Source organism: Scyliorhinus torazame, chromosome 14, assembly GCF_047496885.1.
Source record: "Scyliorhinus torazame isolate Kashiwa2021f chromosome 14, sScyTor2.1, whole genome shotgun sequence".
Taxonomy (NCBI): Eukaryota; Metazoa; Chordata; class Chondrichthyes; order Carcharhiniformes; family Scyliorhinidae; genus Scyliorhinus; species Scyliorhinus torazame.
This window is the reverse complement of record NC_092720.1, coordinates 206164281-206181070: the sequence shown is the minus strand read 5'-3', so window position 1 is coordinate 206181070 and position 16790 is coordinate 206164281. Positions and strand designations below refer to the sequence as shown.

The window sequence follows — 16790 nt, the reverse complement described above, 5'->3', positions numbered from 1 at the left end:
ACCCCATCTTTGCTCATTAAGGGGCAATTTTATCATGATCAACCCACATAAGCTGCGCATCTTTGGCTGTGGGAGGAACCCGGAGCACCCGGAGGAAACCCTCACAGACACAGGGGAGAACGTGCAAACTCCGCACAGTCACCCGAGGCGGGAATTGAACCCGTGTTCACCGCTGTGCCACCATGCCGCCCTTAAACCTTTATAAAATATCGGTTCATAATATCACTAACTGCAATTTATATATTTGAAAGCTTTGTTTTATTTTGCACATAGCATTTATTCAAAATGCCTCTTGAATTGAAACATCGAGACAATGGGTATTTATTTCACAAGTTCCCATTGATCGCAAGACGTTTTTTGGTGGCATTCCTGAGATGGCGGAATATAAATAAGTTGAGGTGACCAGAAATGTCCCGAGTCCATTGCTGCCCAGCGAGCTCAGCGGCACCAGTCTGATTTGCGAAAGGGGGGCTCCAGTTGGAACCAGTAACCTGAGGCAAGGCCAGGAAGACCCGCCCGGCTCAATAGAAGCGGATGTTCACCGCCCAAGTTGGCGGGAACTTTTTTCCCGATCCCGCCAGTGGAGGGATTGGCTTTTAGACGCCGCCCTGATTTTAATTTTCACTGAAGACAATTGCAGAAGGATGGTGGTTGGGTATAAAACCGTGGAGGAGCTTATGAAATCAGAGGGATTGGCCTTGCGTCTGCTAACATACCGTTCAAAATAAAATAGCTTATTTAATTCAAATTGCAACGATTTCACTATCCCACCCCTTCTATCCAATCGGTGTGGGTAATGAATACAACGATGTTAAGTACAACGTTGGTGACGGTATTATATTATTGGCACGAAGTGAAATTTACATGTTCATTATTTACTGTCAGCAGGTGAAAGATTAACACAATATAAACCACTGAAATTCTTTATACCTTTGGCCAATAATTCGGGATGAACGATAAACCTTAAATAATGTCTGTTTGAGCGGCCCTGTGTTTGTTGAGATTAGTGCATTGTTTCCCGCGGTCGGCCGACGTGGACATACTCGTCGTTGTCCTTCGGCTGACGCTCTTTCGCCTTCCTTTTCTTCTTCTTCCCTTCTGGACCAGAGCCGGAAGCGTGTCCCTCTCGGCGCTTTGAAGACAAAGAACAATGAGAACCGTCAGATACGTGGTGGGGAGCCCCAGTTATTCCACTAAACAAAGAAATGGCTGACCAACTAAATGCATACTTTGGTTCTGTCTCCACAAAGGAGGACACAAAAAAGATACCAGATGGGGAACGCAGGGTTTGGCGAGAGGGAAGAACTGGAGGAGATCAGTATTCGCAGTGAAACTGTGTTGGGGAAACTGAAGGGATTGAAGGCCGATAAATAATAATCTATAATGCTAGAGTACTTAAGGAGGTGGCCCGAGAATTAGGGGATACATTGGAGGTCAATTTCCATGATGCTATAGACTCTGGAACAGTTCTTACAGATTGGAGGGAGCTAATGTAAAAAGGAAGGTAGAGAGAAAACAGGGAATAATGACCAGTACTCCTGACGTTGGTAATGAGGAAAATTGTAGAATCCATTATCATGGATTTTAAAGCTGATCACTTGTAAAACAGTGGCAGGATCGGACAGAGTCAGCATGGATTTATGAATGGGAAATTTTGCTTGACAAATCTACTGGAATTCTTCGAGGATGTAACTAGTAGAGGTGATGAGGGGGACCCAGTGGATGTGGTTTATTTGGACTTTCAGAAAGCTTTTGACAAAGTCCCACATAAGCGATTATCGTGCAAAATAAAAGCATATGGGATTAGTGATAGTGTATTAAGATGGATAGAAAACTGGTTGGAAGACACAAAACAATGATTTGGAATAAATGCGTCTTTTTCAAATGGCAGGCAGTGACTAGTGGGATACCACAGAAATAATTTCTGGGGCCCCAGCTATTCACTGTATATATTATTGATTTAGGTGAGGGAATGACATGTAAAATCTCCAAACTTGCAGATGACATAAAGCTGGGTGTGAGGGTGAGCTGTGAGGAGGATCTATAAATCCTTCAGTGTGATTTGAACAACTTGAGTAAGCAAATGAATGGCAGCTGCAGTATAATTTGTAAAAATGTGATGTCATCCACTCTGGTAGCAAAAACGAGAAGTTAGATTATCATGTGAATGGCCATATATTATGAGAGGGGAAATGAGAACGAGACCTCAGTGTACTCGTACACCAGACACTCAAGGTAAGCATGCAGGTATAGCAAGTGGTAAAGAAGGCAAACGGTATGTAGGCCTACACAATAGGAGGATTTGAGTGCACAAGGAGGGTTGGCTTGCTGCAATTATACAGTGCCTTTGTAAGGCCAAACCGGGAATATTTGTGCAGTTTACTTCCCCTTATCTGAAGAAGGCTGTTCTTGCGATAGAGGAGTGCAGAGAAGATTTACCAGACTGATTCCTGGGACGGCAGTACAGACATAAGGAAATAAATTCAATCAGTTAGGATGTATTCTCTGGAGTTCAGAAGAATATGGGGAGATCTCACAGACATCTGTAAAACTGTAACAGGGTTCGGCAGGGGAGATGCAAGAAGGATGTTCCCAATGGTGGGGGTCTCCAGAACCAGGAGTCACAGTGTAAGGATATGGGGCAGACCATTTATGACTGAGATGAGGAGAAATTCCTTCACCCAGATGGTGATCAATCTGTACAATTCGCTACCACAGTAAGTAGTTGAGGCTGCAATTTTCTGGCCATTGTGATTCTCACTCCCCACTGGCAGCACAACCTGTCCATGGGTTTCGCAATGGTGTGGGGTGGCTTCAATGGGAAATCCCACTGACAAGCAATGGACGAAAGGATCTCACCACCAGAGAATGGTGTGCCTCTGAGAAACATGTGGCTGGGGTCTGGAGAATCCAGCCCCGTGTGTTTCAAGAAGCAGTTAGATACAGCACTTGGGCCAAAGGGAATTAAACAATGTGGGGAGAAAGGTAGGATCAGGCTATTGAGTTGGATAATCAGCTATGATCATAAAGAATGGTGGAGCAGGTTCGAAGGGCCGAATGGCCTCCTCCTGCTCCTATTTTCGATGTTTCTATGTTCCTATAGCAAGTCATTCAATCCAGTCTGCAGATCATCTGCATAACACAAGGTAAAGAAATCAAACCAGACAGACAGGAAGGTAGATAGACAGATGGATATAGAGACAAACATGTTAACAAGTGCAGAGGTAGGGAAATCTACTATTTCCACAGTGAGAGACAATGCCACTCAAGAATGGCTCATCATGGTGTCGTTTCTCTAACAAAAACTCTGCATTATTGTTCCAAGAAGAGCAAGGAAGCCAATCATTTGCAATGTGCAGGATGCGTCACAACCACAGTAACCGTGGTTACTACCCAAGAGGTAGCATGTCTTCAGTTATTAAGCGGACTCTGCAAACGCACATAAAAGGAGAAAGGAAATCGGCCTCATTTCTAATTTGTCAGATAAATGTGCTCAATAATGCAGTATACATTCTTACGTTGCTTTAAGGGATATGAAACTGAACGTTAGCAGGATACTAAACGTTATATTTGTTGCACAGTATCATAAGTTGCATGATCAGAAAGTACGAAACCGCGAGGAGGGTAGTAATGGACTTCACGAGGACACAGCCTGATATTTACCGCAGAGAGTCTCAAGTAATACACCTTGCTGTGAGGAAAATTAAAGAGAGGCAATGCAAAATAAATAGTGCAATTTGAAAGAGGATGCAGGAACAACGAGACCTGGGGCTGTGTAAGATGGCCGGACAAGTTAAGAAGGGATCCTTGTATAAAGTATGAATGAAGGAAGTCATGTTCAAACTTTTATAAAGCACTGGTTAGGCACAAGCTGTACTATTGTGATCAATTCAATGCACCTGACTTTAGGAAGGTGATGCAAGGTTTTGAAAGATCGTTATGCTTTGGGGCTGTTTTTAATTTAAGGTAAAATGGAGGAACGAAGAGGGTCATGTGACCTGTCCTGAATTCTGCTCGCAGCCAACGTGTGTGGTCTGGATGTTCAAGATTCAGGGGTTGTTTTATTGGGAAGAGGGTGCAAGGTTTTCACACCTGTAGACTATGGATGTAACATCTGCGCTTGCAGTGATCAGGCTGTTAGTCTTCATAATCCCAGGAAGGTTTTAAGATTGTCAGCTTTTATAAACGGTTATACATTAACTGCCTATTTAATTCCAATATATAACGAAATAGGGAAGATACAGGTCAGCTAATTGGCTACCTGGATACAACGCTCATGTGACTCACCTTTCCCTGCAGAAAGGCTTTATGACGGTACGGTCCAAGGGAAAGCATTGTAGCATCATTTTGTTCCTCGCAGAGGCTTGTGGGTCTCTGGAACCCACTTCAAATTGCAGTGGCAACAGAGTCTTTGAATATTTTTAAGACAGAAGTAGATAGATGTGTGATAAGTAAGGGGGTGAAATATGGGGTGGGCAGGAATGTGGAGGTATCAGATCAGCCATGATCTTACTGAATGGCAGATCCTGCAGGGATACGAGAGATAGAGGCAGAACATTAATATTTCACCACAAAAGAATGCTGGTGGGAACTTGGATTGAAAGTACCAAATTTGTCAACATTCATACAAGGCTGAAAGATTCACTTAGCTTGACCTAATTTCCAGGGAAACCCTCAGCAAGAACGACAGATCTGGGAGTAAATGTTACCAAATTGAAAAAGGAAAACAAAGCGAAACCTCCCACCACCATACCCAGCCATTAAGAAGCACCTTGGACTGGTTCCAGAAGAACATCATTATGAATATCCGAACAAATTAATTAGGAGCAGGTCACTCGGCCCCTCGAGCCTGCTCCACCATTTAGTAAGATCTTGGCTGATACGATTTCTCCACATTCCTGCCTACACCTATAACTTTTCATACCCTTGTTAATCAAGAAAATGTCTTAAAATATTCAAAGACTCTCCTTCCACTGCCTTTTGAGGAAGAGAGTTTCAAAGACTCACCACCTCAATGAGGGGGGGAAAGTCCCATCCCTCTGGTAAATTGGGGACCCCTTATTTTCAAACAGTGACCCTAGTTCTAGCCTCTCCCATAAGATGAAACATCCTCTACCTATCTGCCCTGTCAAGGCCCCTCAAGCATCAACAAGTCACCTATCGCTCTTCTAAACACCAGTGGATACATGCCTAGCCTTTCCTCTTAAGGCAATCCGCCCATTCCAAGTATTAATCTAATAAACCTTCCCTGGACTGTTTCCAAAAAAATGTTCATCCTTCCTTAAATAAGATGAGCAATATTATACACAGTACTCCAGATGTGGTCTCACCAGTGCCTTGTAAAACATTTATATTCAAATCCCCTTCACAATTCTATAAGCCTTCGTAATTACTTGCAAATGTCTACTTAAGAGACAGCATCAAGAATGACTGTGGTGTGGGATTTTTGGTTGTGTTAAAAATAAAAAGGAACAGTCCAAGATGCTTACAGATGGAAACACGAATGTCAGGACCTGAGAGCGCATCCAGAACAGGTTTACTAGAATGGCGGCAGAAATTCAGTCCAGCAAAGAATGTGGCCTTGTTTTCCATGGAGTAGACATTTTTTTAATAGAATGATTCAAAATTATTCAGGGTTTGCAAGGCTAAATGAGGAGCAATTGCTTCGAGTGGCTGAAAGGATATCCATCTGAGGAAATTGATTGAAGGTAATTGGAAACCAGAAGATGCAGAAGGAAATACGTTTCTAAACAGCAAGCTATCATGAACTGGAATGCATCTGAAAGGCTGAGTTTTTCAACACTAACTTTCTTCAGTAAATTGCATAAATACTTGAATAGGAAAATATACAGGGTTATGGGGAAATGGGAGAGGAATGGGGATAATTCGATATTTCTTTCAAAATTACAATACGATAAATAACCTCCTGCTGTGCTGTATCAAACTGATTCTATTAATAAGCAGCTCATCGACCGGCGGATCACATGCAGCTCAATGGGAGCTGCTAGTAATTGAAATATTAATGAATTTAAAATTCTGCATGGCTGAGGTTAAATGTTTTGTAAAACGACTGAGTGACATGTCAGCACAGCATTAATTTCATTATGCACGAATTAAACTTTCCACAGTGCTCTTATTTGAATGTTTGATATTTGCGGGTAAAGTAAAGCATTTACAAATAAAATAAAATGTTTTAAATAACTTGGGTCATTGGGATCTTTATTTATTTCTTGCATTTTCACAACAAATGAAATCAGATCATTTTCTGATCTGTCAAATAATTGGTTCACCTTATGCAAAATTACTGGAATCATAAAGATTCCATGCAAGATAGCCAAAAGTGAATTGGCTAGCCAAAAATGAGATATCCAGCCTAATCCCACTTTCCAGATTTAGGTATGTGGCCCGGGTAGGTTACCGGGTTCCCATGTTTCGAGTGCCATCCTTGTAGGCAGTAAGTTCCAGATCTTTAGGAGCCTTGCCATGAAAGATTTTCTTCTCAACTTCTCTCTGGTCTTTCTACCAACAATACTGCCTCTGGTTAGTTGGAAAGGAAAAAGCTCCACCCACCCATTCCGACGAGACGCTGTATAATTGTATATGCATCAGCAGAGTCTTCCCTTGGGCTTTTTTGTACTACAAATAAACCCTCCAGCCTGTTCTTCTGGTCAATACATCAGAGAGAGGATGTGATTACACAAGAAATGTTATAGATGATATTTGTGAGGATTCAAAGAGTAGAGAATTTTGGCTGCGGGAAAAGATTGGATAAACTTCACTCAATCCAATCCTGTCTGACGCAACCACATCCCCATGATTCACTGTGTGTGCATTCCAACCTAATGCACCCTTCTTCAATTCCTGTCAGTGTACAGAATATTAATATGTCAGTTACTCACTATTAATTACCAATGGTGCATGTTTCAACTAGTTATACAAATAATAATTGTTTTCCATCAGAAATAGCCTCAGAATATACCTCTATTTATGAAGCTTCCCTGCAATAATGAACGTTGTGTGGATGTTTTACCACATTGAGTTGTTTATCTTCCATTGTAGCGAACATGCTAACTACAACAATAATTTTCTGAATGCATTAGGTGCCAGTTCCATTGTGTGAAATACCACCAATCTATTGTTACATTTAGGGGAGACAGTGTCATGTGAGAGTACCTTTAAGAAATGGGTGTTTATCAAAGAACTGTAGTGGATGTACCTTTAAGAAATGGAAGTTTATCAAATAGCTGTAGTTGATGTACCTTTACGAAATGGGTGTTTTTCAAATAGCTGCAGTGATGTCAGTGTAAGTGGAGCTGGGCTATCTTTATGCTTTTCTTTCGTTTTTGAGCTGACAGCTACAGTGTGTGTTTAGTTTCGTTTTCAGAGTTGGGGCTGCATCCAGCCAAACAAGGTGTAATTTTGATCTCTCTGCATGTAAAGAATATCTTCAGATCACTTGCTAATTTAAAAGTGATAACTGTTCTCAGTAGAGAATGTAAGACGTGCTATCGGTATCTTTGTCTTATGGATGTTGCTAGAAAAGATTAAGGGTTACTTATAGAGTACTGTATTCTTTGGGGGGGGGGGGATATTTGAGTTGATAGTTGCGAAGATGTTTACTGTGTGTTTATAAAATGTTGACTGGATTCATAGAATAAACATTGCTTTGTTTTAAAAGTGCTTTAGATCTCTGTTGCATCACACCTGTAGCATAGGCCCTTGTGCTCCCCATACCGAAATCTATTAAAAGTTGTGGGTCAGGTGAACGCCATGATGCACTTTAGGGTTCTCTAAACCCTGGCCCATAACAACAGTGATGCAGTGGTATTGTTATCGACTAATAATTCACAGACCCAGGGTAATGTTCTGTTGTCCCAGGACATATGGTGAAATATCATTCCAATAAAAACCTGAAATTAATAGTATGATGACCATGAAATAATTAGTTCACTAATGTCTTTCAGAGAAGGAAACCTGCTGTCCTTACCCGGTCTGGCCTACATGTGACTACAGCCCCAGAGCGATGCGGCTGATACTTAAGTGTCCCCCTTGAACCATTCAGGTCAGGGCAATTAGGGATGGGCAACAAATGCTGGCCCAGCCAGCGACACGCACATCCCAAGAACGAATGGAGGGGGAAAAAATCACGGACATCAGCAGTTTGGACAGCTGATCGTTCACGATAAAACGATTTTTAAAACTGCACGTTAACCTCTGAGGGTAATGAATACCTTTATGTGTATTTGCAAAATGCGTCATTAACCTTAAGCTGAATTGCATGAGATCCGAATACATGCGCTTTTTGAAGTCTCCGATGCTTTAAAGTGATTCAATTCAGCGAGACCTGCATCAATTAAACATTTGCTCACAAACACAGCCTAGGCCAACCACTGCCCTACTGTGACGTAAGTAAACAATCCATTGGATATATTACGGGGGGGGGGGGGTTCCCAGCAAGGTCCTGCTTACCTTGTGTTTCCCTTTCAGTTTCAATGGGAGAGTTGCTGTTGAAAATAAACAACACTTTGGTTGGCAAAAAAAAAAATCAAAGATATAAAATTTAACAAGAAATTCCAAAAGCAGAACATCACAAATATATCAATTTATCTATTGGTTTAATTAACATTTTCCTTCAATCTGCCTAGCTAAAATGTTTGGCCCGCAAGTAAAATCAGTAATTCTTACATTGTTCACATTTACAAAGTACATCAATAGAACAATGTTTATTACTGGACTCTTAGAAACCCGATGCTATTGATGTTTAATTCGCGCGACGTCCTGGATTTTGTTTTACTGGTATGCTAGCATGACAGAGATTGTTGGAAAGGCTGGTAACGTCTGAATCGGGGTGGTGCGATTACTATAAATTGCATGCAAATACAAATGTGCGAATTGTTTGGATCATTTCCTGAAAGCTAAGCAAAATGGTCTTTTCTGTTTTGTAATACATGAGGATATAGTGCGACTCCAGGATATCTCATTTTATACAGACTTCATCTCATGAATGTTGGTTATTTAAACGCAAACTTATTACGCAGAAAAAACAGGACACGCAAGGATTACAAAGTGCCCCAACTGCATGTTTTTTTTTAAAGTTACATATTTCCAAAGCCACCTTTCAGTTGCGTAATTTAAAAAGAATAAGGAAACAAAGGCGGACTGATCCCTAAATCTGCCATCATTCCAGTAACTGCTTCAGCCAAATCGGTGCCAAGTGTCATGCTCTTCATTCTTTTGCACCCAACTGGGAAGGTCGGCAGATGGGTGGTGGGGGTCGGGGGGGGGGGTTCTGATGTTTGGGCAATCCAGGGTCCCGTTAGAATTGTCCAAAGTTATGCTCTGGAGAGGACAATACAGTTTTACTTAACACAGAGTTGACCCCCGCTCCTCAAGCAGATTATATGATGGCTGTCAAGTGCTGGCTGTTTACACTCGTGAAGTATTTTGGAGCAGGCGACCTCCCGAATTGATGAAGGGAGAAGCCATGCTGGTAAACATACTTTGACCTCCCAGCAGTTCTTCACAAAGCATTGCATTACATTATGGTGGATGTAAAGCAAGTATAATACATTAGCCTGGCATCTAAGGGAATGGAGCAGAATGTAAGCCGAAGGGACGTTGGGTAAAAACTGACGAAACTGCAACAGGGAACCATATTATTGGCTGGTGCCAGCGAGGTACAGGGGGTGGGATTAGAGCGGTGTCAATCGTGTTCAGGGAAGGGAGAGCAAGATGGACTGATCAGTGGCACGTTATGTTCCATAAACATGAACATAAGGAATTGCACCAAAAATAGGAGACCTATTTACTTTAATGATAGAATGGAACTTGCCAACTGGCAAGCTGGTAGACAGAGACCGCTAAGGAGAATGGTTGGGACTCAAGACACTTGAATCTTTTCAGTAATAATGAATGACTGAAGATGGGTACATTGGTATAATAAGCAAAATACTGCGGATACTGGAATCTGAAGCAATAACAAAGAATGCTGGAAATCGCAACAGGTCTGGCAGCATCTGGAAGGTGAAAGAAGTCCTTTTGGCTCTTTTTCAAAACTGAAGAAAGGAAGAATGCATTAGGTATGAAAGTGTAGTAGCGAGTCATTGCAACAAAATGGAGCAATTTTAAGAACAAGGATAAATGGCCTGGGGTGGGAGGGGAGTTTGTATTTGTATTGAGGCAATACATGTTAAAAAGGACACGTTAAAAAATCAAATGGAGTGGAAAGATTACGATCTAAAGAGAAGGTTGGGATCTTGGGGACTGAGTGAAAGTGTTCTGCAAAGTAGTCACCCAGTTTGTATTTAGTCTTCCCAGTGTAAGATAACGGTAAAGTCGCCAGAGTCCCAAATGACCGTAGACTGTTTTCACCTATGAAGAGGAGAATTAACTGGTGGTGATCTTACCTGAGGTACACCACACCTCAGGTGAGGGGCAAGCCTTCATGAATAACCTCATCCGGCATTGGAATTGAACCCATGCTCCTGGCCTTGACTGTGTATCACAACCCTGCTCTCTGCACAACTGAGCTAAAGTGGCCCCAGCGTAGAGGAGACTTCACTTGGATCAGCAAATACAATGAACAAAATTGAAGGTGGTGCGAGTGAAAAGATGCATAACCTAAAAGGAATGTTTGTGGCCTTTGACTGGTGAGGAGGGAGGAGGTAAAGGGGTAGGCATTGCATCTTCTGCGATTGCATGGGAAGGTATCATGGGAAGGGGATGAGGAGTTGGGTGTGAGGGAGGAGTGGACCAGAGTGCCACAGAGGGACCGGTGGAATGTTGATGGGGTTGTTGAGGGAAAGATGTGTTTTGTGGTCGCATTTTGCTAGTTAGCAGAATTGGCAGAGGAAGATCCTTTGAATGCAGAGGCTGAGGAAGGCTGTGGAAAGTGAGAACAAGGCGGGCCTATCATTGTTCTGGGAGGGAGGGGAAGGATGAAGGTAGAAATGGGTCGATCCCAGTTGAATGCCCTACCAACAACAGGTGGGGGAAACATTGGTAAGGAAAAAAAGCAGGCAGTTCTAAAGTATTATTTTCAAAGGTGGCATCAGATCCAACATGGGCGTAGAAACTAGAAGTATAGGATGTGAGATGATGAATTAGAATGGGCTGAAGAGACTTTTCATTTAAATCCATTTGTGATCTTACGAATTCCCTGCTGCAAGTTGGAAATCAGTTACCTGTTGACTTTTCTGTGATGTATGCAACGAACTGCCTATGGAGATGAAAGCACGTGGTTAGGAAATATATTCAGCCAGGAGGTTACAATGTGATAGGTTTACATTTTTCAATACAGGTAGAAACTAGTGGAGGAGATAGTGGCTTAGTGGTAATGGTACTGGACTCGTAATCCAGTGGCCAAGTCTTCTGCACTATGTTTATCTATTGGCATTTAATTACATTTTTTTAAATCTGGAATTAAAGGGGAGTCAAAGCAATGGTGACCAGGAAATTCTCATCCATTGGCCAATTTTCCGGTATAATTTAGCAAAGGAAATGTGCCATCCTCGCCGAGTTTGGCGTACATGTGACTCAGGTCCGCAGCGATACGCTTGAGTCCTACCTGCCCTCTGACATGGCCGAATAGGCCATTGAGTTCAAGGGCATTTAGGGATGGGCAAAAAATGCTGGCCTTGCTGGCAACATTCACACTCATCAATAAGTAAAGGAACAAAAACAATTCAGAGGGACCCGAGTGGGATGGCCCATCGACAGTTCAGGGGGGAGCAAAGGTTAATTCTGCAGAAGTAACATATGAACTTACCTCTGAAGAGCAATGCAAGCTGCAAAGAAGTACAAACACATTCAATCATAAACTGATTCAATTTAATCTGAGTATTTCATTTGCAATTTAAAACCTGATGACGTGTATCTATATCTAACTGAATAATCAGGATAACATGAACAGGTCATGTCCTGGCAAATAATTAATTTTACTAAATATTGACTCTTGTGTCATGACTTGTGCAAACAAGACTCCATTTAATGAATAAATTAGAAGCTAAACTTCATGACCCAGTAACTAAGTGATTGCCCCCTCCCCCAAACTTTTAGCATTCCTTTGACTTTTCAGCTACTGTCTAAAATTGGTAATGAATATAAAAGCTTGTCAAGCACTTAAACATGTTTGGGAATGATAATCTTTGATGCATTAAAAGCGGGCCAGAGGCTAGGAATCCTATGGTGAGAAATTCACTTCCTAACTCCGAAAGCCTGTCTACCATCTATCTACAAGGCACAACTGAATGACTGAATATTCGCCACTTGCCTGGATGAGTGCAGCTCCAAAAACACTCAAGAAGCTTGACGCCATCCAGGAAGCCCCACTTGTTTGGTACCTCTTCCACAAACACTCACTCCCTCCACCACCAATATACAGTGGCAGCAGGGTGTACCATCTACAAGCTGCACTGCAGCAACTCACCAAGGTTCCTCAGGCAGCACCTTACAAATCCGTGACCACTATCACCTAGAAGGACAAGAATAGCAGATACAAGGAAACACCACCACCTGTCAGTTCTCCTTCAAGTCACTCTTGGAAATATATCACCATCGGGCAGCACGGTAGCACAGTGAATAGCACTGTTGCATCACAATTTAGGGTCTCAGCTTGGGTAACTGTCTGTGTAGAGTCTGCAAGTTCTCCCTGTGTCCGTGTGGGTTTCCTCCGGGTGCTCCAGTTTCCTCCCACAAGCCCCGATAAACGGGCTGTGAGGTGAATTGGACATTCTGAATTCTCCCTCTGTGTACCCAAATAGGTGCCGGAAGACGGCAACATGGAGGTTTTCACAATAACTTCATTGCCGTGTTAATGTAAGCCTACTTGTGACAATGATGATTATTATTCTGACGATTAATATTATCCCTTCAACATCGCTGGGTCAAAATCCTGGAACTCCCTTCCAAACTGCAATGAGGGTGTACCTAAATCACGTGAGTTGCAGCGATTCAAGAAGGCCACCTTCCCAAGGGTAATTATGGATGGGGAATAAATACTGGCCCAGCCAGTGAAACGCGTATCCCATGATTGAATAAGAACAACACCTTCGCTCATTCCCTTAAATATGACTGGAAATCCTTCCAATACTTGATACCTTAATTCATGATTTACTTAATTCATCATTCTTAATTTGCTTCTGTCTTCACAAAGGAAGCCGTGAATAATGTACCGGAAGTTCTGAGAAACAGAAATTTTAGTGAGGAGCTGAAGGAAATTAGGATTAGTAAAGAAATGGTTTTGGGGAAATTAAAGGGATTGAAGGTGGACAAATCGCCATGGACTGATAATCTTCATCCCAGAGTACTTAAGGAAGTGGCCGTAGAAATAGTAGATCCATTGGTCGTCATTTTCCAAAATTCTTTGGACTCTGGAATGATTCCTACAGGTTGGAGGGTAGAGAATGTAACCGCGCCATTCAAAAAGGGAGGTAGAGAGAAAACAGGGAACCAAAGACCAGTGAGCCTAACGGCGGGAGGAGGGAAGTTGTTGGGGTCCATTAGCAAGGATTTCAGAGCACAGCATTTGGAAAGCAGTGGTGTAATCAGTGTCAGCATGGATTTACAAAAGGAAAATAATGCTTGACAAATCTACTAGAATGCGCTGAAGATGTAACAAGTAGAGCTGACCAGGGAGAACTGGTGGATGTGATTTATTTAGACTTTCAGAAGGCTTTCAACAAGGTCTCATGTAACAGATTAATATGTAAAGTTAAAGTGCATGGGATTACGGATAGTGTCTTGAGCTGGTTAACAGACAGGAAGAAAAAGGTTGGAATAAATGGGTCTTTTCTTATTAGCAGGCAGGGACTGGTGGGGTACCGTAGGGATCTGTGCTAGGACCCCAACTGTTCACATTATATATTAATGATTTGGATAAGGGAACTAAATGTATTATCTCCAAATTTGCAGATGATACAAAGTTGGATGGGAAGGTGAGCTGTGAGGAGGATGTACAGATGCTTCAGAGGGATTTGGACAGGAGTGAGTGGGCATATGCATGGCAGACACAGCATAATGTGCATAAATGTGAGATTATCCACTTCAGTTGCAAAAATAGGAAGGTAGGTTATTATTTGAATAGGTGTAAATTGAGTGAGATGGATACTCAGCAAGACCTTGGTGGCCTCGTGCATCAGTTACTGAAAGTAAGCGGATAGGTACAGCAGGCAGTAAAGAAGGCAAATGGTTTGCTGGCCTTCATTGCGAGAGGATTTGAATACAGGAATGGAGATGTTTTATTACAATTGCAAAGGACATTGGTGAGGCCACACCTGGAGTATTGTGAGCAGTTTTGGTGTCCTTATCTGAGGAAGGATGTTTTTGCTATGGAGGGAGTGCAGCAAAAGTTTACCAGGCTGATTCTTGGGATGGCAGGACCGTCAGATGAGGAGACACTAAATCGATTAGGATTATATTCATTGGAGTTTAGAAGAGGGAGAGTGGATCTCATAGAAACTTTCAAAATTCTAACAGGATTAGACAGGGGAGATACAGAAAGAATGTTCCAGGAGGTGGGGGAGTCCAGAACTAGGGGTCAGAGTTTGAGGATAAGGGGGAAAACCTCTTAGGACTGAGGTAAGGAGACATTTTTCATCCAGAGAGTGGTGTATCTCTGGAAATCACTACCATAGAAAGTAATTGAGGCCCAAACGCTGTGTCATTTCAAGAAGGAATCAAAGGATATTGGGGGGGGGGGGGGGAGGAATAGGCAGGATCAGGGTATTGAACTTGATGATCAGCCATGATTATAATGAATGGTGGAGCAGGCTCGAAGGGCAGAATGGCTCCTGCTTCTATTTTTATGTTTCTATGAACATAACATGTCACTGTTTATAATAAATTATTTGTATATATTCTCGGGATGAGTTCATCGCTGGCAAAGCAGCATTCATTGCTCCTTTCTTGTTGCCCCATGTGACTGCGAAAGTGAGGCACTGACACGAACCGCTATGTGTGAAAAAGTGGTCCAGCAGTGCCATTGGATAGGGAGTGCGCGATGTTGACTCAATGTCGGTGAAGGAACCGCAAGCGATGTCCAAACGATAATGGTCCGCAACCAGCAGTTGAGCGGTGGGAGCGAAGGGACGAACGACGGTAAATAAGTAACGGGAGAGTGGATGAGGTCTAGTCCATTGATTTTGAACTCTTCAGAAATAAATTAATCTGGCGTCGAAAAAGGTGGCAGAAAATTTTATATGGAAGAAATGAGGACCCTGAAATTTAAAATCTAAGTAGGACAGTCGGGCAATCGTCATAACAGTAGCAATAATAATAACTGATTAAATGCATGAAAATACCTTTATTTCTTTGATTGAGAAGTACAGAGACTATGATCAGTGAAATACAAAGCATCCCTATCAGTGCAGCAGAGACTCCAATATGCACAGAATTGATGGAGCTGCATTGAACTTGTGCAACACCTAAATTGACAGTATGGGGAGAAAAGGTAGACAAGCATCAACACCTGAGCAAATGAATAACGATTGTTTCCGTGCACCTGCCATTAAAATTCAATGTGTTTTTCTTTCACATTAAATGTTGGCGCTCTCAGCAACTGTGCATTGATGCACATTTTCTGCAACATTCTCAGCCACCCACAACAATCACAATGACACACGTACGCAATCCCACATATGGGCTGGCACATTTCCCGTCCCGAACAGGCGCCGGAATGTGGCGACTAGGGGCTTTTCACAGTAACTTCATTTGAAGCCTACTTGTGACAATAAGTGATTTTCATTTTCATTTTTCATTTCATTTTGTCAGAGACTCTCTGGCACACTGAGACAAACACATTCTCACATAGAGGCATATACATACCCCCACCACCACCACACACACACATATACACACATATATATATCATGCCGACACAGATAAACAGTCTCACACAGGCACAGAGACTCACACACACTCTTACACACTCCAATACACAGGCACACACATTCTCACACAGACACAGCCACGCGCATGCACTCTAGCACTGAGACTCATATAATCGCACGTATGTATGTACTGCTGTCTGTGTGAAAATGCATAAGCATGTGCGTGCCACACAACATAGTTCTGACACAGACACGCACAATCCCAAGACAAATGTACATGCACATGCGTTCACTCACAGGTCAAGGCCAAGCACACACACGCACATGTCCATTCTCACAGAGACAGACGCACACACACACACACAGATACACCCTCACAGAGCCTCACATAAAACACTCAGACAGACATACATGCACAATCTCACACGGGTACATGTCGGCACACACAGGTAACACAGTGTTCTTACGGGTCACGGTGAGGGTCGTCCCTGTCCCATTTGCCATTTTGCCCACGGTGTCCAACATGCAATAATATGTTCCCGAATCACATTCTGTCAGATTCTGGATCCGCAGATATGGCAACAGCAGTTTCGGATCTTTGGACATGTTCCTGCCCTCACTCACCCTTCCTTTGTGGTTCAGGATAGCATGCATTATCGGCTGATCATTCTTTTGCCATTTGTTAACTTTAGGCCCAGAGAAATTGATTATGCAAGTCATAGTCACAGACGCGCCTTCAACCAGATTCACTGACCTGGGTTTCTGCTGTATCGTTGGCTGATTGCAGTGAACTCCTACCGGGAAAAGCGCCTCCAGTTAGACAGCACTCATTATTCTTCCCTACCGCTTGGATACATTAATTAACAGCATCAAAGTTTGAGTCATTCAACACGGCCCTCGTTGTCCATTTCCATCCCTTGACCTTCCTCTCCTGAAGGGACTGGGTCAAAGTGGGGCCCAGTA

At 42.6% G+C, this 16790-nt stretch overlaps 1 protein-coding gene across 2 annotated transcripts in view; it reads right to left on the bottom strand.

The window, feature by feature from the left end:
• Positions 1-235: 235 nt before the first annotated feature.
• The window catches only part of LOC140390384 (uncharacterized), a 21415-nt gene continuing 4860 nt past the window's right edge, over positions 236-16790 (bottom strand). For both annotated transcript variants that reach the window (XM_072475508.1, XM_072475507.1), the window contains 6 exons: positions 16295-16621; positions 15300-15422; positions 11768-11786; positions 11184-11218; positions 8470-8504; positions 236-1132 (listed from right to left, as the gene is read on the bottom strand). In XM_072475508.1, coding sequence (XP_072331609.1) covers positions 1004-1132; positions 8470-8504; positions 11184-11218; positions 11768-11786; positions 15300-15422; positions 16295-16547 — 594 coding nt within the window. In that variant the 5' untranslated portion in view covers positions 16548-16621 and the 3' untranslated portion in view covers positions 236-1003. The remainder of the gene's footprint in view (positions 1133-8469; positions 8505-11183; positions 11219-11767; positions 11787-15299; positions 15423-16294; positions 16622-16790) is intronic.